This window comes from Pithys albifrons, chromosome 17, assembly GCF_047495875.1.
Source record: "Pithys albifrons albifrons isolate INPA30051 chromosome 17, PitAlb_v1, whole genome shotgun sequence".
Lineage (NCBI taxonomy): Eukaryota > Metazoa > Chordata > Aves > Passeriformes > Thamnophilidae > Pithys > Pithys albifrons.
In genome coordinates, this window is record NC_092474.1 from 639568 (window position 1) to 666464 (window position 26897).

The 26897-nt window shown below is 45.4% G+C and overlaps 2 protein-coding genes across 5 annotated transcripts in view; both read left to right on the forward strand.

Moving 5' to 3' along the window:
* The window catches only part of LOC139679760 (septin-2), a 36481-nt gene extending 17236 nt beyond the window's left edge, over window positions 1-19245 (forward strand). For 2 of the 3 annotated variants that reach the window (XM_071571787.1, XM_071571789.1), the window contains exons 8-13: window positions 1326-1427; window positions 2196-2341; window positions 3335-3418; window positions 4332-4389; window positions 11099-11192; window positions 18467-19245. In XM_071571787.1, the coding sequence (XP_071427888.1) occupies window positions 1326-1427; window positions 2196-2341; window positions 3335-3418; window positions 4332-4389; window positions 11099-11167 (459 nt within the window). In that variant the 3' untranslated portion in view covers window positions 11168-11192; window positions 18467-19245. Of the gene's footprint in view, window positions 1-1325; window positions 1428-2195; window positions 2342-3334; window positions 3419-4331; window positions 4390-11098; window positions 11193-18463 lie in introns of all 3 variants that reach the window. The other variant, XM_071571788.1, reaches the window with a different exon arrangement.
* A 3133-nt stretch (window positions 19246-22378) lies between these two features.
* Window positions 22379-26897, forward strand: part of SEPTIN5 (septin 5) — a 42935-nt gene continuing 38416 nt past the window's right edge. Inside the window, exons 1-2 of one of the 2 annotated variants that reach the window (XM_071571784.1) lie at window positions 22379-22469; window positions 22603-22613. In XM_071571784.1, the coding sequence (XP_071427885.1) occupies window positions 22427-22469; window positions 22603-22613 (54 nt within the window). In that variant the 5' untranslated portion in view covers window positions 22379-22426. The remainder of the gene's footprint in view (window positions 22470-22602; window positions 22614-26897) is intronic. The other variant, XM_071571785.1, reaches the window with a different exon arrangement.

Consider the following 26897-nt stretch of genomic DNA (forward strand, 5'->3'; position numbering starts at 1 on the left):
CACTCTCTCTGCAAAGAATTTCTTTCTGCTCTCCAACTTCAATTTCCCCTGGCAGAGCTTGAGCCCATCGTGCCCCCTTGTCCTATTGCTGAGTGCCTGGGAGAAGAGACCAACCCCCACCTGGCCACAACTTTCCTTCAGGGAGTTCCAGACAGTGCTGAGGTCACCTCTGAGCCTCCTCTTCTCCAGGCTGAACACCCCCAGCTCCCTCAGCCTCTCCCCACAGCACTTGTGCTCCAGTCCCTTCTCCAGCCTCGTTGCTCTTCATCTGTTTGTGTGTTTGTGTTAATCTCCAGTTACATACACAGTTATGGCATCACAGGTCCTTGCATAGACTTTTCTGAATATTTTTGCAATTACCTCAAACCCCTGCCTGATTTTGCCCCGCTGTGCCCACCCCAAGGGGTCACTAGTGCAGCAGTGCAGGTGCTTGTTCTGGGTGCTGTCTGGGGTGACAGTTGCAGCTCATCAGGGAAAACCTCTCTGGAAGGATGGCACAGGTCACCCTTTTCTGCTGAAACATCCAAGATCCTTTCCAGGAGAGAGTCATTGTGGAATTTCAGTGTTCTTCGTGCTCTCCTCACACCACTGAAAGGAAATCCTGCCAGTGTGTTTGATGCAGGGACAGGAGCTGACTGTTGGATTTTAATAGTATGGCATAGAAGCATTCCCTTAGTTTTGGAGGAAGGGTTGACTTGTTCCACCTTTTGAAACTGCCAAAGGCCTGGAGTTGTGCTGGCTACTCCCTTGGTGGTTTCATTAGGACAAGAATGTACATGGGAAGATGGACACTGTATTTTTTACATAAGTTCAGACATTAGTGACAATAAAGACAACTGTTCAAGAACAGGGTTTTTTCCTGGTGGATTTGTAATGACTGTCTCCAGTGTTAAGTAATAGCTTTTGTCTTTTTTGATTTCAAGAGGAAATATGCACTGTCTTTTAAATTTTTGAATGCATCAAATGCACAAAAATATACTTTGACATGTGCTGAATGGTTTTGAGTCTATAACTAAGGAATCCCTTCTCTAAGTTCATTGCTTTTACCCTTTTTTACATATTAACCTCACTTGGCTTTTGTCTGCTCTGTATTATGTGTCATGTAAATCTTCTGGTGTTTTTTAATGATTTACTTGCTGTGTTTTCTAAAAATGCATTTATCTTCTGTGCCTTTAAATAAACCTTAAAGCCTGTGTTGTTTGGCATCTTGGACACTGAGCCAGGTGCATGTTTGTGACAGACGAGCAAATCAATGAAACGTTTTTAACTGAATCCCCCTCCTCACAATAAGAATTTATTATTCTTCTTTTTTTGTCAACTTTCAGGTTCTGGATGAGATTTCTGAACATGGCATTAGGATTTATCAGCTCCCTGATGCAGATTCTGATGAAGATGAGGAGTTTAAAGAACAAACTAGAGTTTTAAAGGCAAGTTTCACTCTTCATTTATTATTTTGCTGCAGGGGTTCTTCAGTCTGCAATATGCCTAAAGGGGCTCTATTCCTTGTACAAGGTGTTGAAAATTCCAGTTGTCTTTGGATGTTGTATTTTATTCCAATCTGTTTCATCAGAACTCCAAACGTAATGTGTTGTGACTTTATCTTCTTTTTTCTTTGAAGTGTGGGCCACTGTTCACCAAGAACTATTGTTTGCATCTGTTTTCTGACTCAAAGACTTTAACATGCACCAAGGGGGAGAGTGTGTGTTACTGTTGCTGCACTAATTAACAACTTTCCTCCTGTTAGATGAGATAATAAAGGTTGTACTGAAGTAGTTTCCTCTTTGTTCTGTGATACTTTGCAAAGGTGCTTGAAGAATGTGTCTGAAATTCTCTCCCTGGCTCATTCAGTCTGTATGTGAAGTGTTTCTGTTGGCTGCTCTCCATGCATGAGGTGATTGATGTCAATGACACATCTTGCCCAGGCTGTGCTTGAACAACAGTCAGGTGTTCCTAAAGCAGAGTCATTTCCTTCTCTGCCTCTGTTAATACAGACTGATCCTACCAAAGCTGCAGGTGTTCATTAGGGGAGGTTGATTGCCTGGAACAGGATTTGTTGCTTTTCTGATGGGAAAGGATTTTAGTAACATTTTTCAACGTTTCTTTCCCCCCCTGTCCTGTCTGTTGCTTAAGTGCTTTCTTTAAAAAAGAAGACAAAAGACAAAAATCAGTAACTTGGTTTTCTCTGTCTCAACTAGGCAAGCATTCCCTTCGCTGTTATTGGATCCAATCAACTGATTGAGGTGAAGGGGAAGAAGATCAGAGGCCGCCTGTACCCCTGGGGAGTGGTGGAGGTTGAAAACCCAGAGCACAACGATTTCCTCAAGCTGCGCACGATGCTCGTGTGAGTCACAGCAACGGTTCCCTCTTGTGCTGACCCAGCTGTGCCAGTGCCTGCAGTACAACACGAGCTCCTTAATTCAGAACTGGGTCTCATGGCAGCACAGAGGAGCATTCTAGTGCTCTGCAGCTTGTTTTGCTGCTGTGTCCTCTCACCTCTGACTTCAGAAAATATTTTCAGTATTTTAAATTGCCACATTTATGTGGTTTTATGCCTTGATGTGAACTGATCTGATGGTTTTACATTTCAGTAGAAGTTTTGTTGCAGTGCAGTTGTTGGGGCAGGGAGGCTTTTAAAATATTATTCTAAGTGAAATCTGTTCTAAAAGCAAAGTGCACTTTCCTTGGCAGTATAGGAAGGCCTTTGTTAAATATGATGCCCCACCCCTTCATGATTTCAGCTGATATGGATATTCTGTCTGCGTAAATGGGTTTAAGTCATGTTTTAACAAACGATGTTTTGCTGGTTTTGGACATGGAATTCCATTGTGTCACTCCAGGTTCAGTCTCTGCCGGGCAGGGATTGCCCTCTGCTGGGCACTGGGAGCAAGTGGGGTTTCCTTTCCTTTGACAGTTGGAAATTGTTAGGCAGTGTGAGCCAAGGAGCTCCACCTAGTTCCCAGTTACAAATTATACCCGACAGCATAAAAGAGCAATAAAATACTTTAAGAATTAAAGTATTTTTCTGAATAACTGTCTTTCCAAGGCTCTTAACACTGCAAGCACTGGTACAAACAACTCATCTAAAGTAATTAGTGGCCAGGAGGGGGAGAACATACTTTGTGTCTTGGAAGACTCTTGGTGGGGTCTCTCAGGTCTGAACTCAGAGCAGCGAGCACGACAGCAGAGTTGTGGCTGGCTCCGTGCTGGCTTGGCCTGCAAGGATTTAGGTTTCTGCTGAATGCATCCATTATATAAACCAGCAGGAGAAGATAAAAGGATGTTTGTCTTTCCTTTGATGAGGACAGAATGTTCAACATCCCTTTGCATGTTCCAGAACACACATGCAGGACCTGCAGGAGGTGACCCAAGACTTGCACTACGAGAACTTCCGTTCGGAGAGGCTGAAACGCACTGGCAAGTAAGTGGGTGCTGCTTGGGAGTCTCCTTTGCCACTGGGGCATTGGACTTGCTCTTCCTCCTCACTCTGACTGTTTCTGGTGAGATTTCCCTCTGTGGAATTACTGAAACTTGTGTGACACTTTCCTCTGGAGGAGGAGTAACATACAGCAAAGTGCTGTGCTCCAAATGGCTGCTTGTCCTGTATCCATTCCCTTTTCTCTGAGCTTTTAATTGGAATGTGCATAAAGAAGTGGGGTGCAAGCAAGAAAAGCTTTCAGTTAAGGATGTCTGCTTGGAGAAAATAAACACTAGTGGGCACACTTCAGTAGGCTCCAGTGTATCTGATTAGGTATGACATTGCTTCTCCAGTTATTGCAGCACTGCCATGGCTGTTCTCTTGCTCCTTCATGGACAGCCAAAAGAGAAGATCAGACCAAACAAAGTTTTCTGATAATGTGTGTGGGGTTTATGCAATTAGTATTTTCTTTTTTCCTTCCTGGGAAGGTTTCTGTCCTTGGCAACTTAATGCAAAAAACCCACATCTACCTTTGCTGTATCTTTTTGGATAGCAACTTACTCATGTCCACACTCCACTTGCTCTCTAATATTTAGCAAAGCATTTTGATCTTAAAAGACAATAATCTGCACAGCTTTTTATTGGTTTGGTTTTTGTACCATGGATAGATAATGAAGGAAATCTCTTCATTAAATTGCAAAAAAATCCCTGTGAAGTGAAGAAATCAAATTTTAAGAAATGGAGAGTGAATAGTTGGAGCTTGTGAGGTAAAGATGGCCCTTTCAAAAGGGAGCACAAGTTTAAGAATGTCCTAATTTCCCCTGTGCAGAAGGATGCAGACTTTGCTGAGGTTCCATTAATTGAAATACAAGCCTTGAGTCTGTTCTTGGAGATTTTGCATTCTTTTCTTCAACAGGCCTGTTGAAGAGGAAGTGGTGGACAAGGATAGAATCCTCCAGCAGAAAGAGGCTGAGGTAAGAGAGAGCTTCTAAAACTGTAGTTCTTTAATACAGCAGGCTCTGTTCCAGCCTGTGTTCCACTGGCAGTGTGTGACTGGAGCTGTGGCACAGCCAGAGCCAGTCTGAGCCCTGGAGCTGCCCAGGCAGGGTGGTGTTTGCAGTCTCTTGCACTGGGGATGGTCAGCAACATGTGGGCTCTTGGCTGTAGGCAGGATATTTATCCCTTCCCATTTGTGTCCTAATTATCCATAAGGATATTTGCTATTTTATAGTATTGAAATCAATTTCTGTTTGCCAGCTACATGTGCTGCTTTAAACAGAGTGAGTTGGGAGAGCCTGACAGGCTGATGCCATTTCAGATGTGCTTGTGCTTACCAAGAGCATGTTACCTGTGCATTTTTCTTGTGGCTATGGAGTAGAAAAATCCCATTATAGAATTAATGTGTATGTTTTTTCATCTTAATCTTGACTTAGTTAATACTATTTCTCTTGCACCTGTCAACTCAGAGCTTGAAAACACCAAGTCCATGATTTCTCACTCTGGTTCCAAGTTATTTCTAGGCCTTTCAACTTAGTGTTTTTATGCTACAGTTGTGAAGACTTGGAAATTTTTAGGCTCATATTTCAATTCAAGGAGTACATTGCCAGTGCTTAGGAGTGCCTGCAGAGTGGAAGCTGAGGGCTTTCTGCCATTGCAAGATATTGGGTTTTTAATGTTTATCCTTCTTTTCTCCAACTCAGCCTGGGTCCAAGTCCATAAATGCAGGAAGGCATGATGTAAACCATCAGTGCATCTGTGCAGGGACTTGGAGTAAACCCATAAAGAGCTACCAGCAGTTTTGTGTGTTTCTGTGGTAAAGATTGACTCCCTACATGGAAGTTTGTGAAATGTTGTCACTTTGGTCTGTGCATTTCCCTCTTCCTTTGAGCACCCATATTTAAAAATAGCTCCCCTTGGTTGGCTATTGGCTAACCCTGCCACGCTGACATAAATAGCAAAAAATTTTCCTAAAGGGAAATGCAGAAGCAGCTCATTATCCCCATAATTAGCATTTAATAATATGAATTACTGGAGATTGGATGAGCTGCATATTTATCACTGTATAACTTCATTTCAGCAGCATAAGCACACTGGATGGCTGCTGTGCACTTAGAGTGGAGCTTCTGCAAGTGTTCTGTGCCCCCCTGAGCTGCCTCCCCTTTCCTGCTGTGTGTGCAGAGCAGCAGCAGCAGCTCCTCAGCTGGTGGGCAGCACTCCTGGGGGCTGTGAAACTCTCAGGAGCAGTCTTTGAAAATGCTTTCTTGTTCTTTTTTTCTCCTTAAGGCTTCCAAGATTCAGCAGTAGACTTAGAGATTTAAGTCATGGCTGCTTCTCCTGTTATTTGAACTATATAAGTTGTACATGTCTAATAGTTAAGTAGAAACTTGGGTGTCCTTGTAGAACTATTTATATTAAGACTTATGCCTGAAAAAATTCTCCTATAACCATTTCCTTTGGGAACTGTGCTAGGGCAGGCACATTATTATTATATACTGGTCTATTCTGACCACTCTGTGTGAATGTACAGATAGAATTTTATATGTATATACACACACATACACAGTATGTAATGTGTCTTTATGTAACATGACTAAAGGGATGACATTTTGAATATCTTGGAGGACAGTCTTTGGAAGTTTCCTCTGGGGCTAATCACCTCTGAATAATTGCTGCTGAAGTTGCAGAGGAGTAGGTTAGAACTTGAAAAAACAAATACATTTTTAGCTTGTGCATTCTATTGTTCCAAAGAGATCAAGAGGCTCTGCAGAATCTTCTGTGGATAAGCTGGTATGAAGTGCCTTCATCTCAAAATCACCCCCAAGGTTCAGACTGGGAAAAAGCTGTGGAGGAAAGAGGCACAGAGGAAATGGGCTTGCATTCCATGGCCTTCTCAGAGAAAACAAATATCCATTTCCCCTCCTGTTTTGCATTCCCATCAGTAACGGTGCTTGAAGTTCTATTTACAGTTTGTGAGGTTTATATAACCTTGGAAGGAATGAATGCTTGGGCAAGTGCCAGGATCATCTTTATCAAAGCATCACTTTTGCTAAATGATCTTTTATTATGCCAAAGGATGTGGTCCTCAGTTCAGCAATTTGGAATTGCTAATCTGTCACTTTGTATTTATTGCTCAGTCTGGTCATGCTTTTGCTCATTTGCAACTGGAGACCTGTTTTTCTGAGATGGGAAGTGAAAATATGAATAAGGATACTCATGTTCCTTACAGTAAATATGCTGCAGTACAGGTTGTTTTGGAGTGTAAATGGGCACAACCTTAAAGCTTGTATTTCTGTGCCATATTCTTCCTACTCTGAAAACATAATGAAAACCTTTCAAAGTTTTGAGGGGTGATTCATGAAAACAGCAAGGAATGAGCTTCCTCTGGTTTATCCAGGGAGCTGTCCCGAGGCTGTGGGCAAATCCCTTGGCTCTGCTGCCTTCAGGGGAGTTGGGCAGCACTGGGCTGAGTGGAGTGGAATCATCCACAATGTTGAAGCTGTTTTCTCTGTCCTTCCACTTTCTGAGCATGCTGAACCCTTTGGCAGAGTTGGTGAGGAGCCCCAGGTTGGTGTGGGGCAGAGGGGGCAGTGCCAGGCTGGGAGTGTGTGCAGGGAACTGCCTGCAGGTGCAGGGCTGGGGGGAAGGATGTTTGTGACAGAGAAGGTGGAAACTTTATGTGCAGAGACAGGATGAGTGCTGATGAAGGCCTGCAGACCTGAGGGAAGAGAAAACAGCTGTGAAGTTTAATTTGTTTGTGGGATGTTCCTGCCCAATGCAAGGCAGCAGAATGTTTCAGCACTGCTCTGTAAAGTGCTACAGTCTTAGTCCTACAGAAAGACACAAGAAGAAAACTGTCAGTGAGGAATTACCAATGGGAATCCCTTAGGGACTGGAGTGAAAAATAACTTTTTTTTCTCTCTAAGCCTTTTTTGGTCCATTTGAGTTGCTTTTTGAAGGAACTGTGCATGCTGCCCATGTACTGCACTGGCTGTGGCCATGGTGACTTCTGCTCTTTATGCCAACATGTCCTAGGAAAGACTTATCTCAGTGAAAGCCCCATTTCCAATGTTGTGAATTTATCAGGAATATTTTTCTTGTCTTTATTTACCAAGATTATTTGTATTCTTTGGTATTGAAACTGTTTTTAATCAACAGCCCCTACCATGGGAACATCCACTAGATAAATCCATTGTGCTGTTTCCCATCTTGCCTTATTCCTGCAGCCTCTTCCCTTATGAACTTTCAAATGTAAAGACATGGGCAGAAATAATCAGAGTTGCTGTGGGGAGGGGAAACACATCAGTGGGAATTATACTGGGGTTTTGTTATCACTTCTCTTCCTGTGATATCTGTAGGGTGGTCAGTGAAAAGCTGCTCACCCTGTTCAAACAGGAGTAGTATTTGTTGATACTGTGATGAAATGTAGGTAAAGCAGAGCTGTGTATCCATGTTATGGGCATGGGAGCCATCAAGGAGGTGCCTGGTTCACTTTAACTCTGTAACCTTAACTCTCCTTTTAAATGTTTTTTTCCTGTCTGTGTTGCTGCAGTAGTTACATGACATTTAGTCCTGACATAACTAAGTGGTGTTTATGCCAAAGTTAAGGTTATTCTTTTGCCTTTTGTTATCTGAGCATTCACAGGAATTACTTGTTTTAACAGGTTTCCAAACATTATTTCCTACCTTCCTTTCCATGGTGTGCATTGGTCCTGTGCTGTCACATTGTGACACCTGTTCTTTGGGGACAGAGGGCAGTGTTAGTGCTGCTCCTACACGTGAGAGGAGTTGCTGCTGAGCAAGATCAGAGTGGTTTTATGGCCTTGATGCTTGCAGGCCCCAACAGCAAAGGGAACACACGTGTTGATGTGACAGCACTTTCAGCCTTTGGTGTGATTCCTTACAATCTCCTTTACTAAGAGCAGAGGTTGTATCTGTCTCTGCTGTAGGTTCCTGAGCTGCTCTGGGCTGTGTTGTGATGTGGAGGAATGGCTCTCATGTCCTGGGTCCTGCCTGAGGAATTGCTGAAGAATTGCATGGTTACCACTTGAGCACAGTACAGCTGGATTCCCCTTTTCCCTCTTGAGCTGGAGGATTCCTGCTGTGCAGCCCATGCCAGGGTGCTGCTGTGCAGCCTCCCCCAGTTCAGTTGTTAGCCCTGAGTTCAGCACTTCAGCCCTGCAGTCACTGCCCAGCTTTCACTGTGGTGACTCTCACTCTCACGGGTTGTCTGCTCAGAGTACTTTGTGAAAGTGATAGCTGTGAGTTTGATTAGAGCTTGGGAGCCACAGTCTCACAGCAAAAAGCCACTATTTGCATAGCAAATGCTCAGTGAAAGCCAAATCAAAGTGCTGATGGAGCCCAGGATGCAGTGACAGAGATGTGTGTGCTTGAGTATCTATTGTTTTTTTGCCAACTTCCCTTATGAAAAGGGAACTTCAGTAACTTACTACCTACCAATGGCCACAGGAAACAACAATCTGTCTAGTTTTTTAAACAGGCTTTTGCCTGAAATTTCTACTGAGTTACAGTAAAATCCCTTCAGAAACTTGCCATTACTGCACTAATGGATGAGGCTGAGGCTTCACCAGCAGGTCTCAGAAACACCACAGGAGAATGGAAGAGGAAGGTCTTGCTGCATTATTAATGTTGGGGCAGAGTTGGTCTCCTGGGGCTTTTGTGCCACCTTAGCTTTGTGTCACATGCAGCATCTGATTTCCTTCATGGCATGGACATATTTTTATCAGTGAAGGTTAAGACAGTGAGAGTCTCAGTGCTGTATTTAAGCCTTCAGGTGTGCTGTTGGCTGTTAGCAGAATGCTGTGTTGGAGCAATCACCACAGTACTTGTGCAGCAGCATCTTCCCTGTCCTTACTGAGCAGTTTCTATTTTGGGAGAGCTTCGTGGCTCAGCTTGGAGTGCTCTTGGGAAAGCTCAAGTAGGAGAACTTCCAAAACACTGGTTTTATTCTGGTGGAAAATCTGCAGGGAGGCACTTCAGAAGACCAGGTGTCTTACATTTGTACAAGTGAATCTTTGAAACTTTTCTTTTTTAATGTATCATGGAATCAATGCAACTCTCATTTCTGAAACTTTCTGCTTTTGTTTTCCTCCTTCCTGCAGCATTTTGCCATCTTTTGGATCAGGAGCTTTTAAAGTATTTATCAGAAAGATGTGGGTGGGTTTATAACAATCCTTGCAGTCTTAGCTGTGTCCATGCTGTTGTTGTCAGAGGGCATCTCTGCTGCAGCCCCAGGACCTGAATTGGCCTGTCCTGAGCCCTGTGCTGCTGCAGCAGGAGGGTAAGAACATGAGCCAGCCAGTTCTGGGCAGGCTCTGGCCCTGCTGGCTGTGCTGCACTCTGGCTTTCACTCTTCAGTTATCTTCAGATTCTTACTCTTGCCTACAACTCTGTCTGAGCCCAGGCAGTAAAAAGTGATACAGGCACCTGCAATGAATGTTCCCTGTTCCATGATAGTTCTGGCTGGGTTTTGTTGGTTATTTATTTTTAAAACAACAACCCAAAACAACAGCTCAACACCACACACGTGGAGTCAAGTGCTTGTCTCAGGTTCTTTTGTACTGAATCTGCTGCAGTAACAGTTCCTGTGCCTGACTGGGTGGAAGTGCAGAGTAATTGTTTGAACATAGTGGGGTTTGAGTTGGAGTTCCACCTGACCTCCTTGAAAATAACTGAAAGCAATTCTCCAGCTGCTTCAAGAAGATGAGAACTTGTTATACAGGCCTCAGATTTTTACATGACCTCCAGTTTGAGATGGATTCATATTTTGTACAATGTGCATGGAAATTGTAACCTCTTTCCTTCCCAGTTTGTAAGAGGGGCACTTGTAGTTTGACTGTGGAGCTTCCCCAGCTCCATTTGGAAGGAAGTTCCCAATCATTTGTAAACCAAATTAGAGGTATTTGCATACACATTTTGAAAAATCTGTATTAGTGGTTCTTTCCCCTTTCTTAGAAACATTTGTTCCAATTAATGTTATTTAAGATAAAACCAAACAAAAAACACAACATAAAAAATGAGCAACAAAACATTAAATATAACTGGCCTTTTATGAGATGGCAACTAACTTATAAGTGTTATAAAAAATGCCTTAAGAAAACAGTTATTTCCAGGAAAAATCATTGTTTAGATGAAAAAAATACTGGTGCTTAATCTGTTTAGTCTGACTTTCCAAATTTTATAAACATCTTCCTCTTTTGGAGCAGTTTTTAAATCCTGTGTGCACGTTCAGCTGTTACTGTTGCTAAAGATGTGCAGAGTTCTGTGACTGCCCCGAGATGAGTGTTGGTACCTGGTGTTGTGCTTTGGGCACTTGTGGCAGAGCAAAGCTGCTTCAGCTCTCTCAGCTGTGTCTTTGTGCACACCTGAGGGACATGTTTCCCTTACTGTACATGAAATGTGGATTTGCAGGTCTGCAGACAGCACAAGATTGGGACTGTATTGCTCCATTTTCATTATAAGGGTTCCTGTGAGTCTTGTGATGAACTGAAGAATATGAGATGGGGAAAGCCAAAGTATTACATTTTGTGAATTACTGGACATTCCCAGTTTGTGAAGGAGAAAACAGGATCTGCATTCTGCCATGGGAGAAAAAGATTTATGTTTTCCTGGGTTTTTGGCCTTCCCATGAGGTTGTTTGAACACGTGGGTGTCTCTGTGTTCCAGCTGCGCCGCATGCAGGAGATGATCGCCCAGATGCAAGCCCAGATGAGGATGAAGCCTGGGGATGACTAGGATGTTCAACATCTGGATGCATCAGGTACTGCTCTTCTGACTAGTTTGCTCCTCTTACATAAGATTTTCACAACGATTATTGTTGATTTTGCACTTTGGACTTGCTCATCTGGTACTTACAGAAAAGAACTGAGTGATGTTCAGAGTAGACTAAAGAAGGTCTATGCAAATCTTCCCTTTCCAGCTGTTTGTAAGACCTGTAAATGCTTTTCTTCAGTGCCTTATTTTTGGATCATCTGGCTTTGTTTCTGCTAGCACACGCTGCTCAGAAAATGAATTTGTTTATATATAAACAAAGGGCAGGGTGTTTGGGGCGTGTGGGCTGCTGAATTTATAGCAGTTTTCTCAAGGAGCCAAACACAGTTTTACAAACTGGTCATGTGTCCTGAGTGCAGACTCCCCTGAAGGGTGTGTGTGATGGGTTAGGTGGGGTCAGAGGGAGTGAAGGAAAAAAGTCTTGTAGCAAATATTAATTCTTCCTTCAGAATGTAGCCCTTCTGATATAACTTTGGTTTTAAATGCAAGAACAAAAAATAGAAGGGTATGAGGAGTCTTGTTGCTTAATACTTCAGTTTAATACTCTAGTTGAGATTGTTGGTCTTGTGGAATGTAAAGCTTGAATAAAATGGATTTTATTATCCCTTATGACCTTGTGGCAGCTGCCAACATTCCAAGCCTAAAAAAGGGAGATTTTTTGTTGCCTTTATTTGAACTTTCAGTCTTCCTGTTTACATAAAGAAAAAAAAGTTTAAGCAATAAACTTATTCACTGGATTCTAATTTAGGCAGAAGTTGATGGTTTTACTGCTTTATTCACTCTGCTCTTTGAATGAAGTAGTTAAGGGGAAATAAGTAATTTAATCTCAGGTTTCTTACTGTCACAGTTCCAACTGTTGCAGATAGAGGGGTCCTCACATCATGACTTCCATCTAAGAGATGTTTTCCCAGAGCTGAAAATCTGACCCCTGGGGATAACTCTGTGGCTGACCATGCAGTGTTTGGAATAGCAGTGTCTGGCAGACAGCTCTCCTTCCCTAGACAGGAGCTGGTCATTATGCAGCCTCTTCAGTACTGTTAAATATTCCAGGCTGAACTGAAGCTTCCAAGTTTTCATGGTGGCTTTGTTTTGTTTTCATGTGGCCAAACTGACCACTTGTGAAAATGGCTGTTTGGTGCAAGAAAGCTAATGAAGCATAAATGATTTTCTTGCAAAGGAGCCTAATTATTTTCATGACTTACAAGTCACATTTAGTCATATGGCACCTTTAAACTGATACTCAGAAAAAAATCACTTTCAATCTCAGATGGTGCAGGGCATTGAGGGGAGGTGTGAGGACACTGAGGGCACTTGGTGTGTTCAGCTGGAGAGGAGGAGACTGAGGGGAGACCTCACTGCAGCCACACCTCCCTCATGAGGGGCAGGCACTGATCTCTGCTCTGTGGGGACCAGGGACAGCACCCAGGGAATGGCTGGAGCTGTGTCAGGAAAGGTTTAGGTTGGATCTCAGGAAAAGGCTCTTCCCCCAGAGGGTGGTGGGCACTGAGCAGGCTCCCCAGGGCAGTGGGCACAGCCCCAAGGCTGCCAGAGCTCCAGAGTGTTTGGGTGATGCTCTGGGGCACAGGGTGTGACTGGGGATGGGCCTGGGCAGGGCTGAGGGTTGGACTCGAGGGTCCTTGGAGGTCCCTTCCAACTCAGCATGTTCTGTGGTTCTGTAATAGCCTTGTCTGTGGCTGTTTGCAGAGCAGAGGGTGGCAAGTGGTACAAATATATCCAGAGCTCTTTCTTCAGTTCCTGGATATTGGCTTTGCTGTGCAATCAGCATCTGAGGGCTGGTGGGATGTAGCATTCCCACTACTGGTTAGCCAGGAATGGTCCCAGGTTCCCTGTGTTCCACAGCCTCTGGCAGTGCTGGGTGTGGTATTTCTAAACACAGACTGGAGCAGGGTTTGTCCCAGGCCGAGTTTGCAGCCATGGCTACGAAAGCAAACAGTGTGCTCTGTGTGTCCAGGGGAAATGCTGCTCTGTGGGTACCTCACAGTGCTGGTCTGAGCACATCCTGGACCTGCAGGTGTGCTGAGCAGGGGGCCTTTGCACATTTACCTGAGTGTTCCCATGAGCTTGCTGTGATTTAGCTGGAACTACATCTTGAGGAGGTTAATTGGTCTGAAATACCAAGTGTGGACAAATTTGAGGAGGATTTGAATGAGATCCTCGTTCGTGGAGGTCCTGCTGTTTCTTTGGAATGTGCTAAGCTCCATCTTGCAGCTGCTGTGGAAATCATGTTTGACAGATTGCTTTCAAGAAAGGCTTTTGAACTTATTTTTTGTTACCCTTGAGGTATTGATAGATTCTTAGTGTGATTTGTTGGTCAGAAGGCACAGTGGGAGCTGCAGTCACAGCCCTGCCAAACCAGGGTGTTGCTGTAGGATCCTGTTGCAGTGAATCCTCACCCAGAACTCACCCTTGGGGAGGTTTCTTTCATGTGTGGTGACTGACTGCAGTTTAGGAGTGATGAGTTCAACCTCCAGCATTCCCAGCAGATTTATTTGCTGTGTTTTATTCAACTCCCTAAGTCTAGAGAAACCAGGAAACTTGTAATTATCACAGTGGTTAACAGAACCAAACTGCCAACAAATTTAAATGTACTTGATACCAATCTTTTTGTTCTATCACAGCTTATCGTGAACATCTCTCAGGTTCTGGTTTTGCAAGAACTTTAAAGGATCAGTCTCACCTCCAGTTGTTCTTTTGTACCCTTACTTATCTTTGTGCTGAGAAAAATATGTGACTTTATAGACAGTTTATGTAAAAATGAACATTTTTGCTTCTTTATATTTTGGATACAAACATAGTTTTATATTTTCTTCAAAAGTCTCTTAAAGTATTTTCCCTTCATAATGCACAGATATGAAGATGTTTTCAGGTAATTGGGGAAAAGAGAAGTGTGGTGTAAACACCTGCACAGATAAGAGCTGGAGAATAAACAGTAGAATAATGAAATGTGTTAATATCCAGATATGTGAAATCCCCACTGCTGGTTTCAGACATATTTTGAGGTGGAGAGGAGATTGATGGGTGCTTTGGGGTTTTCTAGAAGGAGTCCAGCATTGCATGGTGATTAAAAAGTGTTAAATCCTTGGCAGAAAGACTGATGAGTCTGTATTACCATGAAATGCTGCTTTGCCTGAGCCCTTCTGAGGAGGGGCATCTTTAAAGGTTTTATGGGAAGAGCCAAGGGAGAATTTACTCAAAGCAGTTTCCTTTGCTGTCAGGGCTGGAGCATGAGAAGCACAGGGGGAGTGACAAAGGCAAGGATGATATCCAGGGAATATGCTCAGAGCCTGCAGGGAGGATGGACAGGTCTCTGCTGGGGAGAAGTGGAATCCTGACAGGGAATGAGGACAAGCACTGGTGGAGACTGGGTTAGAGCTGGGAGGGGAGATGATTTTGGCCCTCTGGTCATTCCTGTTTCCAGCTGCAGTTTGTGACAAAGCCTGTGAGTGCAGGTGGTGCTGATGAAGATCTTTGAGTGCAGCCCTAACAGGGGGTGTTGACCTGCACTTTTGCCTGTTTCCTCTAAACCTTTCATGGCTTCTGTGCACAAACAGTGCATGTGGAGGAGATTGTAGCAGGCAATGAAAGCACAGCTGAACACCAAAATATTCTTGGAATAAGCACTAACAATGTTTTTATCCTAACTTTTGATAGATTCACTTTATTAATCTTTTTCAGATTTTTTTTTTTCTTCTAAAACACAAGACTGTTCTTAAGTGTAGATGCTTATTACTTCTTACTTTTGGCAGTTCAAATAAAGGTTGGAAGAGAAACATGGAAGGGAGAGTAAGTTACCAAAACCTAAAACAGGTTTAGTTTTATTTGGGTGCTCCACTATGAAATGCCTTTGAATTAAGCCTGCAGTAATTCCAGTAGCATATGTACTGGTTTCTGAGCTTGTCCATCTCAGAAGAGCAATGATTATGAAAAGCTGGCATTATTTTATCAAATGAAACAGTTGTTGGTGGATGTTTCTTCCTTTTCCTTCTCTGTTTCTGAAAGTGTATCTCTTTGCAGTCTGTTTTCCTCTTGTTATTCTTACAAATCTGGATTGTCTGTCTGCACTCAGCTTCAAGATCACACTGGGACAAGCCAGTGACAGTAGCCAGGCTATGGAAACCTAATATGGCCATCTGGAAATACAGTCAGGGAAATATGTTCAGATAAAAAAAAACCTCAAGCATCTTGCACTTAAAATATCTGTAGGATGTTGAAAAGTCTTTTTAGTATAGCTTATAATTTCCACAACTATTTTGAAACCTCCTGGGCTCACTGACACTTCTGATTCTTGATAAGAACAGTGCTGAAGACACCAAACAGCTCCTTCTTTCTACCAGTGAATTGACATCCTTTAACAGAACAGCACAAAGGCATTGCCATGGCAACCAGCCCTCTAGAAGATGCTGCTGAACTGAGCTGATCAGAAATGTCATTTGAGGAAGCAGAGATCATGTTGTAGTTTTTGGCAGCTGAAATTGAGAGCCTAGAGAATAATGTGAAGCTTGGGCAAATCTGGAGTATTTGGAACAACTGCCTGGCACTGCCAGTGGGTGTTTCCCTGGCTGAAAACTAAACCAGGAGAGCACCATCATTCTCCAGCTCTTCTGACTGGAATTGTTCAGCAAACCCTGCACTGATGGGATGGGCTGGCACAACAGTCTTCTGATGGAAATTGTTGTTGTCAGGGGTGAATGGAAATACATCTATTTGCTTTCAGTAGTGTGTCAGTGCCTTGGGAAAGCAGAAATCCACAGCATGGGGGCTGCAGAGGCATTCCCAGTTCTTGTCAGTGTGTGCAGGGGCACCCTGCACTCTGGGAGGATGGATTGCCCAGGGAGGTCACAGCTGACACACTCCACCTCTCCCTGTGTCCCAGTGACTCACTGCTGTATCCCCTGCAGCTCTTGCATGCTTGGGGTGATGGTTTCTGGCTTACAGTTCCTTGGGCCTGAGGTGTGGAGGTCACAGACCTGCCAGGTCCATGCCAACCCTGACAGGGTGTCCTGGGGAACCTGAAAATGCTTCAGGGCCACCTGGAGAAACAGAGAACATTTGCTAGAGAAACAGAGGAACATTTCTTACCATTTTGCAGCTTGCAGCCTGGTGTGTGTATGTGACTCATGGCTATCAGTGTTAGCATATTTAATTGGGGATCATTAGAGAGCAGTTCAAAGGCTGGTCTTGTAACTGTGTATGAACCCAGCTGATGATGTTTGCTGTGGGGAGCAATAAGGGGTTGTACAGACCAGCAAAGGAAAGGGAGCAAACTTGAAGTAGTGAAGTCAACAGAGGGTGACCAAATAGCAGAAATTCAAAATATTTGGGGTGCAGGTAACAAAATGAGTCAAAAACATCTACAGGAGTACTGGTGTCATCCAGTAATCGTCTGCCTTATGGAAAGATGCCATTTCTCAGAGTTCTTGGTGATGATGGGGCACTCAAAGGGATGTAGCTACAATGTAAAATGAGTGCTATTGGAAGAAAAACAATTTAGGTCAGTGAGAAAAGTGTAGCTGCCCATCAAGCAAATTTCTCTCCTTGGGAATTCGGCAGTGAACACGTGGAGATGTCAAGTTGCCCTGCATTGTAGTGGGGATCTTGGAAACAGCTGAGGGGGAGGCACAAGCCCGTTCCTTCCCAAGGATTTGGAAATGTTTACAAATACAAGATTCGGAGCAGTGTGACCATGTGCATCAGGCTGCAGGTGTACATAGTGCCTGGTACTTACTCTGCTTACTGAGAAGCTTTTGCTGTAATGGCACACTGGAGAAACGTGTCCTGGTTCTTAAATGATGGTGTGAATTGACATTGCAGGTGGAGGCACTGATTAGTGCTGTGTGCTGGTGAAAGGAGCACGGGGACTGTTAGGCTGGGCTGGTAAAGCTGGAGGTCAGGCTTGGCATACCCAGCTAATTGTATCATAAAATACTGTCTCACACAGAGATGAGAAAGAGCGAGCAGTGAAACGAATCCACACTAAAACTGCACAAACAAACTTTGCCCCAGTGTGTTCTCAAGCACATAAAATGTGGGTATGGTGTAGCCAGTGCTGGTAAGGTCAGTGCACAGCTGTGCTTATAACCCAAACCTTCATGTTTATTGGAAATTCCAGTTCTTTTGTGAGTCTGAAACATCAGTCACGGTTTCCTCTGGAGGTACCTTCTGTAACAGATTAGAGTTAGGCAGGCAGTGGCAGAAATCAAGTTTCTCTTTCTTACTTGAAGCAGCAGATTAGCACAACAGTTAATTTTGAATTTTCTTAGCAATTGATGGACTCTGGCTTTGAAGCCTTGTTGCTGGGTTGCTTGTTGTAGTTGTTATGGGAAGTGATGGACTTCTTCAAATGGGAAGTAATTGTGTATTGAACAGGATTCCTGCAGTGAGAATGGCAAAGAGCAAAGCACCCTGTTGTCAGCTTTCCTTGCTGCTTGTCCCAGCTTAGTCTGGATGGGTGTTGCACTATATTTTATGAAGTGACTTGACACAGCACTGTGTTCTGGGATATTTCTTTGTTTCCATCTGGATGAATGTTCAAGCTGGTTTTTTTTTTCCTGTCAGGAATGAGTATTTTTGGGACTGGAGAATTTGAGGTGTTCCTGATTCCCAAATCTGACACATCTTCCCAAGCAAGACCTGATTTTCAGGGAAGGCTGGAATTCTGCTTTCTTTGTAGCAGCCTTTTCTATTGGCAAGTAACTGCCGAAATATCAAAAACTGGCAGTTATTTTTGAAACTACAGAGCAGTATCCCTTTTTTCAGCCATAGGAATAGTGCAGTACAAGTGCTTGGGAAAAACTCTTCCAGTTTTGCCTAAGCAGTGTCATAGCAGTGTTGGTGCATGACATCGGACTTGCTGCTCACTTGTGGCCGTTTCTCTGCGTGGTTCGGTTCCCCCAGCAGCAGTAACGCCTCCCATGATGGGCTGAGGTCCGTGCCTGGCGTGCAGCACTGGGAGGTGAGCTGTGACACGGTTCTTGTGCTCTTGCAGGCAGAGACAGGGTGTGGGTGCTTAAGAAAGTATGTAGCTAAAAATGAGTTCTCATTTATTAGCTCTTATTAGACTTTTGTGATAAACATTCGGGGCCAAACTGCTCAGCTGGTCTCGTTCTAATGCAGGGATTGAAACTCCCTGTTCCTGGATCGTGCTGCTTTGCTGCGAGGGGCTCAGGCTGCCCCAAATGCTCTGACGGTGCTGAGAGTTCGTCCTTTCTAATGCTCTTTGTTTTCCACTTTTGTTCCCAGCAGCAAACGGTTCTCTAAGTGGATGGGTGCTGTTTTCTTTGCCCGAATGGTACCGTTCAAATGCAAATCTGGATGCCACAGACCAAGACCTGCGTTAAAATAAACACAAAGTCTGAAGACCGGTGTTGTGAAACGGCTTGGTTTATATATTCAATGTTATTCAACTTATAGTGTATCTTTTTTGATTCTTTTGGTAACGCTGTCCTCATACTTATAAATGTGGGTTTATTATCTTTCCTATATCTTTTTATCAGAAGCTGATCAGAGCTTGCTGTGTGGGCTAGTCCCTGTCGTGGGTTTAAGGAGTTAATCATGTATCTGATAGGTTGTTCTGAACAGTCTCGTGGTTAATACTTGGGTGCCTGTTTACAGTAAACGTGTTTGCACAGTATCGTAACTTTCACCTGCCATTTTAAGTCATTATGTATCACATCAGGTTTTCAGAACTTTCCCTCTGCTTTTGTTACTTTTGACGCTTCATCTCTGGTGATTTTCATTTGTGTGACGGATGAGAAAATGCAGGAAATGCTGATGATTCACCAGTGATGCAAAAAGAGCTGACTGTTGTGAATGGTCGTGCCTTGCACACCAACGTTGTGCACGAACAGCCTGTGCAGTGTCCCCGAGGGAGGCTCTGTCTGCTGCAGGTCTGTGTTGGTGACAGGAGTTTGTCACAGGCATTGTCTGTCAGCTGAGCGGTGGCATGTGCTGAACTTTTTATATACCATAACACTAATTTTCATTGGAAGTTTTGTAATAAATTGTACGAATGTGGAAAATGGTTTTGGGGTGTTTTTTGTTGTTCTGTTTTATTTTGGCTTTTCCAAGCTAATCTCTGAAGTGCTGTAATGGTTTGCAGGTTGTGTATTCAAAGAAATTGTCCTGTTTACCCCTGGGAATGAAGGCATTTTCTAAACTTTGTCTGCATACCAACTGCTTTGATTTCATTTCAAAACAACTTTAAAAGTGTCTTACCTGGAAGTTAGGTAGCAAGGCTTTGCACCCACTGTCTTCCCAGAGTTCATTAGGCACCTACTGACATCTTTTAGGTGGGTAAATACCTTGGAAAATCTGTTTGCACATTCCTGAATTTATAAAGTATTTCCTTCATGTCATTACTGAGTGTATAGCTTTCTTCTGCATGCTTTTGTAGTCTTGGATGTTTTATATATGCATAAGTGTAAATTACTTTGCAAATATGGGATTGAGACACTTGGTCTTCTGTACTAAATTAGGGAGTCTCATATAATGATTAGCCCTAAATTGCTGTCTAGCAATGGGTGTTTAATCAGGATAGGATTCACAAATGATTGGCATCACAGGGATGCATATTTGGCTTGTTTGGAGCTGACCTGCATGGAATGGACATTACATTGTTACCTCAGTGGCTCCTGTAAAGAAGTTTGAAGGAAGAAACCAAGTGACAGGTTTGTGTTCATGCAAAGTCTGTTCAGGTTTTATGAAGATTTGAATTTACACACGTCTGTCCAGAGGCCCAAGATTTAACAGCAAACTTCATCTCATCAATACTTTGCTGTTATTTGCACCTTTCTTGTTGTTTTTCTTTCAGAATTTTGCCACATTTTGCAACGTTCTTAAAATGCTACTCTGTCTGTCTGTGCTTGTGGAAGTCGGGACAGCCCCACCCGTGCTGGGAGCCCAGACTGCAGGTTAGTTACCAGCTGGATTAGCCTCTCTGAGCAAAGGTAACATGAAAGCTTCACCTTTCAAAGCCAACTAGGACAATGGGGAAGCATCTAGTCTTTAATTTTATTAAAAACAGAGGGGTTTTTCCTCCCTCTTTTCCAAGCAAGGTGCCTAATGCCACTGTCACAGTTCTTAGGTGGGAAGCCTCAGTGAGCAGGTTTTTACTGGTGGATACTGATTATCAATTGATAGTCTTTACCTTCTTTGGGCTTGTGGATTCCAGTTGGAGCATTTTGGCTCAAAATCTGAGATCTGTTTTAATAACAGTCCAGGAAGGGCTTGCAGTACCTGATCCCATGTGCTTTCTACCACTTCTTTGATGTTGTCAGATGCTAATTTTCAGTTACATTTGAAACTGGGTTTGTTGAAATCCTTCACAGCTTACTGGGGGAATGAATAGTTGTCAAGCCAAGTCTTTGCTAGTGTGAAGATCTCTGGATAGAGGACACTGGCTAGAACATACTTTTCTGACCTTGCATTTCCACTCCATTGGTGTCAGCAGTGCAGGGGGCATGGAAGGCAAGTCCCTTCCTCTGAATTCCACCCTGGCTTTCTCCAGGCTGACATTTTCCAGCACTGGGAGAAAGTGCCCACATGTAACCATGATAATCACTGTTCAGCAGGATCAAGGAGAGTTGACTGTGGTCCTTTCAGTCTTCATTAGCTTTAAACCACTGTGGCAGACTATAAAACAACTCATGAAAGGCTGATTGGCTCCTTGGTGCCTTTAATTGTGGTGCAGAGTCTCTAATGGTCTGTGGCTCTCAAGTGTTTAAAAACAAGGAAAGTTGCTGACAATTACCTGATTTTTTTTTTCTGATGCATTGAATCAATGGCTAAAAGTGAACTCAGAATGAGCTAATGGGGTTTTAAAATTAATGTGCCTGGGATTGCCAGTCTCTGGTCTTGAAAGTGTCTCCTTGTTTTGATATGAGGGATGTTTTGAGTGAGAAGATGGAGGAAATGCCAAGGTAAATGCTGTGATGACTACAGGGGTCTGAAAAGTTGGTACTGTGGCATTGGTGTCAGATTTGTGCCAAGGCAGGGCAGTGCCCTTGCACTTGTGCAGCCATCACCCTGCCAAGCTTATCCTGCCCTGTATTCAGAAGAGTTTCAGGTCTGATAATGTACCTGTCCTTGAAATGTGGAAGACATGACTCCTCCCTGCAGCCATGGAAGTCCGGGCAAGGATCTGGGTGTCCAGGGCTTCACATCCCACTCTCCTGTCTCTTCTGCTGTTGAGTTGAGGTTTCTGTGAGCTGTTCTCAAGTCATGTGCAACTGCTGCTGTTCATTTGAGTTCTCTTGCCTTTTCTTTAAGAGTTATACTGACAGCTTTTACCTAAAATAGCTTTCCATATAACCCCTTTAAAAAATTTTTAATGGAAACAGAGCACACATTCCTACTTCACACAGCATGGCTGCAGAATGATTCAGGACTTCCCACTGTATTTGGAGACACTAAATCTGGAAACACGTTTCCTATTTATTCCATTTGTGTTTGGGTTTTGTATTTATTTATTTATTTTAAAAGCTGTGTTCCTCCTTCTGGCTGTTGTGCTTCTGGGATAGCAGCGAGTGCTGCCTTTTATAGTGTTCAAACCCTCATGGAGGTGCACACGTGCAGGGGCAGCTACTCCAGGGGGTCATTCTTGCACATCCCACTGGCCCGGGGCTGTGTTCGCCGCCGCTGTCACACGGATGGGCTGGGGGCGCTCGGGGTGGCCCCGCTGTCACACGGATGGGGCTGCGGTCGCTCTGATGCTCTGGGCGGGTCCCCCTGCCCGGCTCCTGCCGTCCCCGCTCCGGTTGTCACCCGGCGGTCGCTGAGCAGCGGTCACCGCGATGTTCCAGCCGGCGGGTCCCCCTGCCCTGCCCGGCTCCGGCAGCTTCCAGCCTGGCTGTCGCCTGGCGGGGCAGGGCCAGGGGGCTCTCCGGTGCCCCATCTCCGCTGTCACCCGGCAGGGCAGGGCGGGGGTGTCTCGGATGCCCCATCCCCGCTGTCCCCCGGCGGGGCACGGCAGGGCAGGGCGGGGGTCTCTCGGGTGCCCCGTCCCCGCTGTCCCCCGGCGGGGCACGGCAGGGCAGGGCGGGGGTCTCTCGGGTGCCCCATCCCCGCTATCCTCGGCGGGGGCGGGCCCGGGGCGGGCTCAGCTCCCGGGATTGGCGGCCCCGGGCGGCCGCGGCCCCGCCGCCCGCACTGCCTCGCTCCGTCCCCTCCCGCTCGCACACACGGGCTGGGCTCGGCGCAGGCACCATGAGCACGGGCATGCGGTACAAGAGCAAGCTGGTGAACCCAGGTGAGGCGGCGGGGACGCGCGGCCGCTCCTGCCCGCGGCCCGGCGCGTCCCCCTCGCCTCACTCTCTGTCCTTTTCTCTCCCCGCCGCCGGTCCCCGCCGCGGGCATCCCGCCCCCGCCGCGCCGCCCCGCAGACGAGAAGCAGGTAGGTGGGCTCGGCCGGGCTCTCCGCGGGGATGCGGCAGCTGCCTGGGCACCGCGGCTCCGCCCGGGCTCGGCTGCATCCATCCGGGAAACAGGCGCTTTGCCTGCCGCATCCCCTCGGATTCTGGGGTGGGTTTCTTTTTTCTCGCTGCCTCTGGGTGTGTCCAGCGGGTTCGGGAGGAGAAAGGCAGCGCAGGAGCTGGCAGAGAGAGGCGTTTGGGTATTGGGAGCACGTCTCCCATCCCTCTGCCCTCCGCAGCACAGATGCGCAGACACAGCCCCGGTCCTGCCGCTCCTCGGTGCTGCAGCCCATCGGCACCTCGCAGGCGGCCGGGGTTTGGGTGTTAGGGAACATCTGGTTTGCCTTGCAAAGCTAAGAGCTGTTTGGAGACGTGCCTTTGATTCCCGGAGACTGAGGAGGGGTGATGCAATCAGATGACATCGACAGGTTTTTTTGTTCTCTACTGGTTATTTCGAGGGGGTCTGGGTATTTGAAAGGAAGAAGAAACCTTTTCTGCAAAGCTTGAATGCCTCGATAAGGGGTTATCAGAGTCCTGTGCGTTCCTTGGCACCCATCATTGTGATGTAGGCAAGAGCTTTTTTTTGTGATGATGGAAGAGCTTTTCTGTCTCCCAAGGGTGGGTATGGAGGTGATGGTTAACACAGCAGGGCAGCGCAGGGGAAAAGCCCACCCATTCCCAGCCTGGCTTACACTTGCCTTTGGGCTCAGTCTTTCTCTGAGGCTCCAATTCCATATGAAGCAAACACCTTGCCTGCTGAGACCCTGGTACTGCACTGCCTTTCTGGGCCACAGAAAAGCAAACTGGCTTTGTAGCAGCTTGGGCATTCACCTGGCCATGGCAGGAGGGGGTGTTTCCCTGTATGACACAGACTTGGGTGCTGTGAAAAGATACTTGTGCATTTTTGTGAGCTGCTATGGCAGTGATGAGAACAAAGTAAATCCAGGGGTAATAGGATAATGGGATCACCAGGAGCATTTTTCCCAAGCTACTTAAAGTTTTGCTGGTATTTTGTAGTTATTTGTAAGTATTGCAACTAATTCTTGTTCCATTTCTGGAGGAAACCACTCCAGAATGTGCTTTGAAAGCACTGACTGTTCAGTGTAAGCTGTGAACTGGGGAGCAGCTTTGAGACCCACTAGAAACATGCTGTGCTTTAGTTCATTTGTTTTTAAATGAAGAGGGAAGCGGGTTATGTGTGAGGCTCCGTTCTGCTCATTCCCCAGGGGGAAAAGCAAGGTAGAGATCAGAGGAGTCTGTTGTAGATATTATCCTGTCTCCCGAAGGCCCTTGTCATGCTGCACAGGCAAGAGGGGGCTGCAGTCTGTGCCCCAAAGAGCCCATGGGAGCAGGATGGGGCAGAAAAGGGCTTTCCTCAAATGCAGAGGTGTGTCCTACACCGAGGGTAGAGCGGGTCTTGCATGACAGCACAGCTCATGATGGGTTTGGGCCAGCCATGTTACTTGTGGATGGTGGAAGGGAAAATGAGCTATGAACACAAAGTAATCTGTTACTATGTTCCCTTGCATTTTATCTTTATTTAGCATCCTTTTTTAGCAGCATTTTTTGCTGTGCCATCTATTTTTTTCCATTCTGCTCACATCTGGCAGCAGGTAATGATGTAAAAGATGTACTAAAGCTGTGATTCTTGCCTAAACCAACTTTTCAAAATTTATTATATAAGCTGCTTTTTATAAATAGTTGGGAAATGAAGTGAGCTTCTGAGAGGGCAGTACAATAGATTGCAAGTAAGTAAGGTAGCCCTTGGTAAAGTTTTAATAATATTCATGACTTACTGAGTCCAAAGAATGGAACAATGTGATGTCGAAGAATGTGTATTTATCCTCCTTCACAGCACAGTCAGGGCTGATGCATTGTCTGGGAATAGGGGACTGATTTGCAGGTTGGGCTCCTAATTACTACCATTTTTTAAGCAAAGGTAACGGTACATTCTCCACCTCTCTGATTTCTAAGGAATGACCTCTTGATTAATTAGACAGTGAACTCATGTGCTGTTGAGGTCTGTGGAGGTTTGATCGTGGTCTCCGTGTGCAGAGGTTCCAGCTTTCCAGGGTTGTGGTTTATTGGGAGCCTGGGCTGGGGGATCCAGTTTCTGGTGTGAAGCTCTACAGCAGGTTGCCTGGTGAGACCAGACTCCTTAGTCTCATTTTGCCTCAGTTCAGCACCTCTTGGAGAGGGATGGCTTCTCTCTGAGCCACTTACACCCCGCTGGATCCCCCCGGGGGTGCTCGTGGTGAGGCTGGGCAGGCATCGAAGCCAGGACTGATGTCCCGAGTGCGTCGACCCATGTGAGGGAAACCTTGCAATTTGTCAGGAGTGCTGACCTGAGAACCAAACAGGGCAAGTGCAGTGGGTGGATGCTCTGCCAAAGCCTGGGGTGTTGCTGTGGGAGGAGTACAGGTGAAACCACCCAAGTACCCAGTTAGACTGGAGTCTCCTGGCACACTCCTGCAGAACATGCCTCCTAGCTCGTGGTGTTGGCGTGTGTGTGTTTGGGGTGTTACCTCCCCGTGTCTCTGAAGCTGCCTCTTGCTCACTCAGGCCCATGTCTCTAATGTTCTTTGAAGTAATTGTTTCTTTTAAATCAGGAGGATGGGAACCTCTCCTTCCCAAGTTGATCTCTCCCCACCCCGTCAATTTGCAAAGTTGTTTGGGTGTGGGAGCGGAGACTTATCTGGTGGATCCAGTTCTTTCAGTGGGTTTGGAATTACAGGGCTGTGTCTTTTGTATTCAGCTTGGTCCTTTTTTCTACTTGAACATATTTTGAAGTGGTCTGTTGTCAGTAGGAGTGTATATGGGGGGCTGTGTGTGGAGAAGATGGTGTGCAAAGGTAGCTTGGCTGGAGCAGTGGTTTCAGTGAGAGTCATTGTGAGGCATCGAGAACTAAATTTATTGCATCTGTGTTTCAGTTTTTGGAAATCTGGGGTTTATAGCTGAAGAAATTGTATTCCAACTCCTTTGGGTTTTTTGTAATAAAAAAAAGCAGTAGAGATTTCCATCTTTCCTGGAACAGTTGATATTGCAACAGCAGAGATGTCTTCTGTCTAAAATAGCAACTGTGCCAACACAGTGCATCATTTTAAGGTCACCCTTCAACCCCAGCCTTGCCTACCAGAGCACATTGGCTGATGGAAACCCCCCAGTTCCCTTTTAACGTGTGCTGAGCTGCCTTCTCCTTTTCCCTCTATTGTGCCTGTGGAAAAATAAGCCCAGGTGGGCTTATGAGAAGGTTTATCCCCTGAGAAGGGACACCCTGCAGAGGCACCTGAGGCAGTTGTAGGTACTGCCCTTGGCACACCGAGGACAGCTCCAGTGCAGGCAGGTGCTGGTGACAAGAGCAGATGAAGAGGAGCAAGAAGAGGTGAGTCCTGTCTGGTTGAGGATGACCTCACGTGACCCTCAGTTTCTATGTGGTGAAAATTGATTAACTGAATTTTGTGAAATATGTGATGAGAAGTATCATGTCAGTGGGAAGTTCCCTGGTACAGCAACTGTACAAGAAAGACCAGAAAACATGGAACCTGGAAGGAGTACAGAGTACCACTGAGTTTTTAACTTTTCTCAGAGTTAAACCAATTATTTTATAGTTGTGATTCTTTGAGTCACGGGGAGCAGCAATATGGATCTGTGTTCTGTGCTGTCTGTCATACTCTGTATCAATTCAGGGTCGTTGTGATGAGGTGGTTTGGGGGGTTTTTTTTGCCTCAGAGAAAGCAAAATTATGTTTGCAGCTGTCTAGTGGGATATTTCACCACAGCTGGATAGTCTCTCTCTGTGTCATAGCTCGCCCTGGGTGAGGCTGTTTCTCTTTGACTCCCCACATTAATGTCTCTTCCAACCTCTGTGTTTTCCAACCCTGGTCTTGCATCCTGGCTCCCAAGATGTGCCTGCCAGAAAGGGAGTAGCAAGTTAGTCACAGAATCTGGAGGTAAATACTGGAAACACTCTGAAAGCAGCACATCCCTGCCTGTTTTTCTGATGTCCCAGTGTATCTTGGCCAGATGTAGCATAGGAGTGGAAGCTTTGACTTCTCTGTGAAAAGCCTTGTGTGGTTCCTTAATTTTTTTGGCCCCTTTCAAAGGACAACGTCAGTCCTGTGCCCTCCAAGCTGGGTAAGGGCTCAGTGCTCGGAACAGAGTGACAGGATCTGGGTGGGACTGAGCAGGTCAGGAGGCCCAGCCCTGCCTGTCCCTCTGCCGTGCCTCTGTCCCCACAGCCCTGCTGCAGGAGGCCCTGGGTCACAC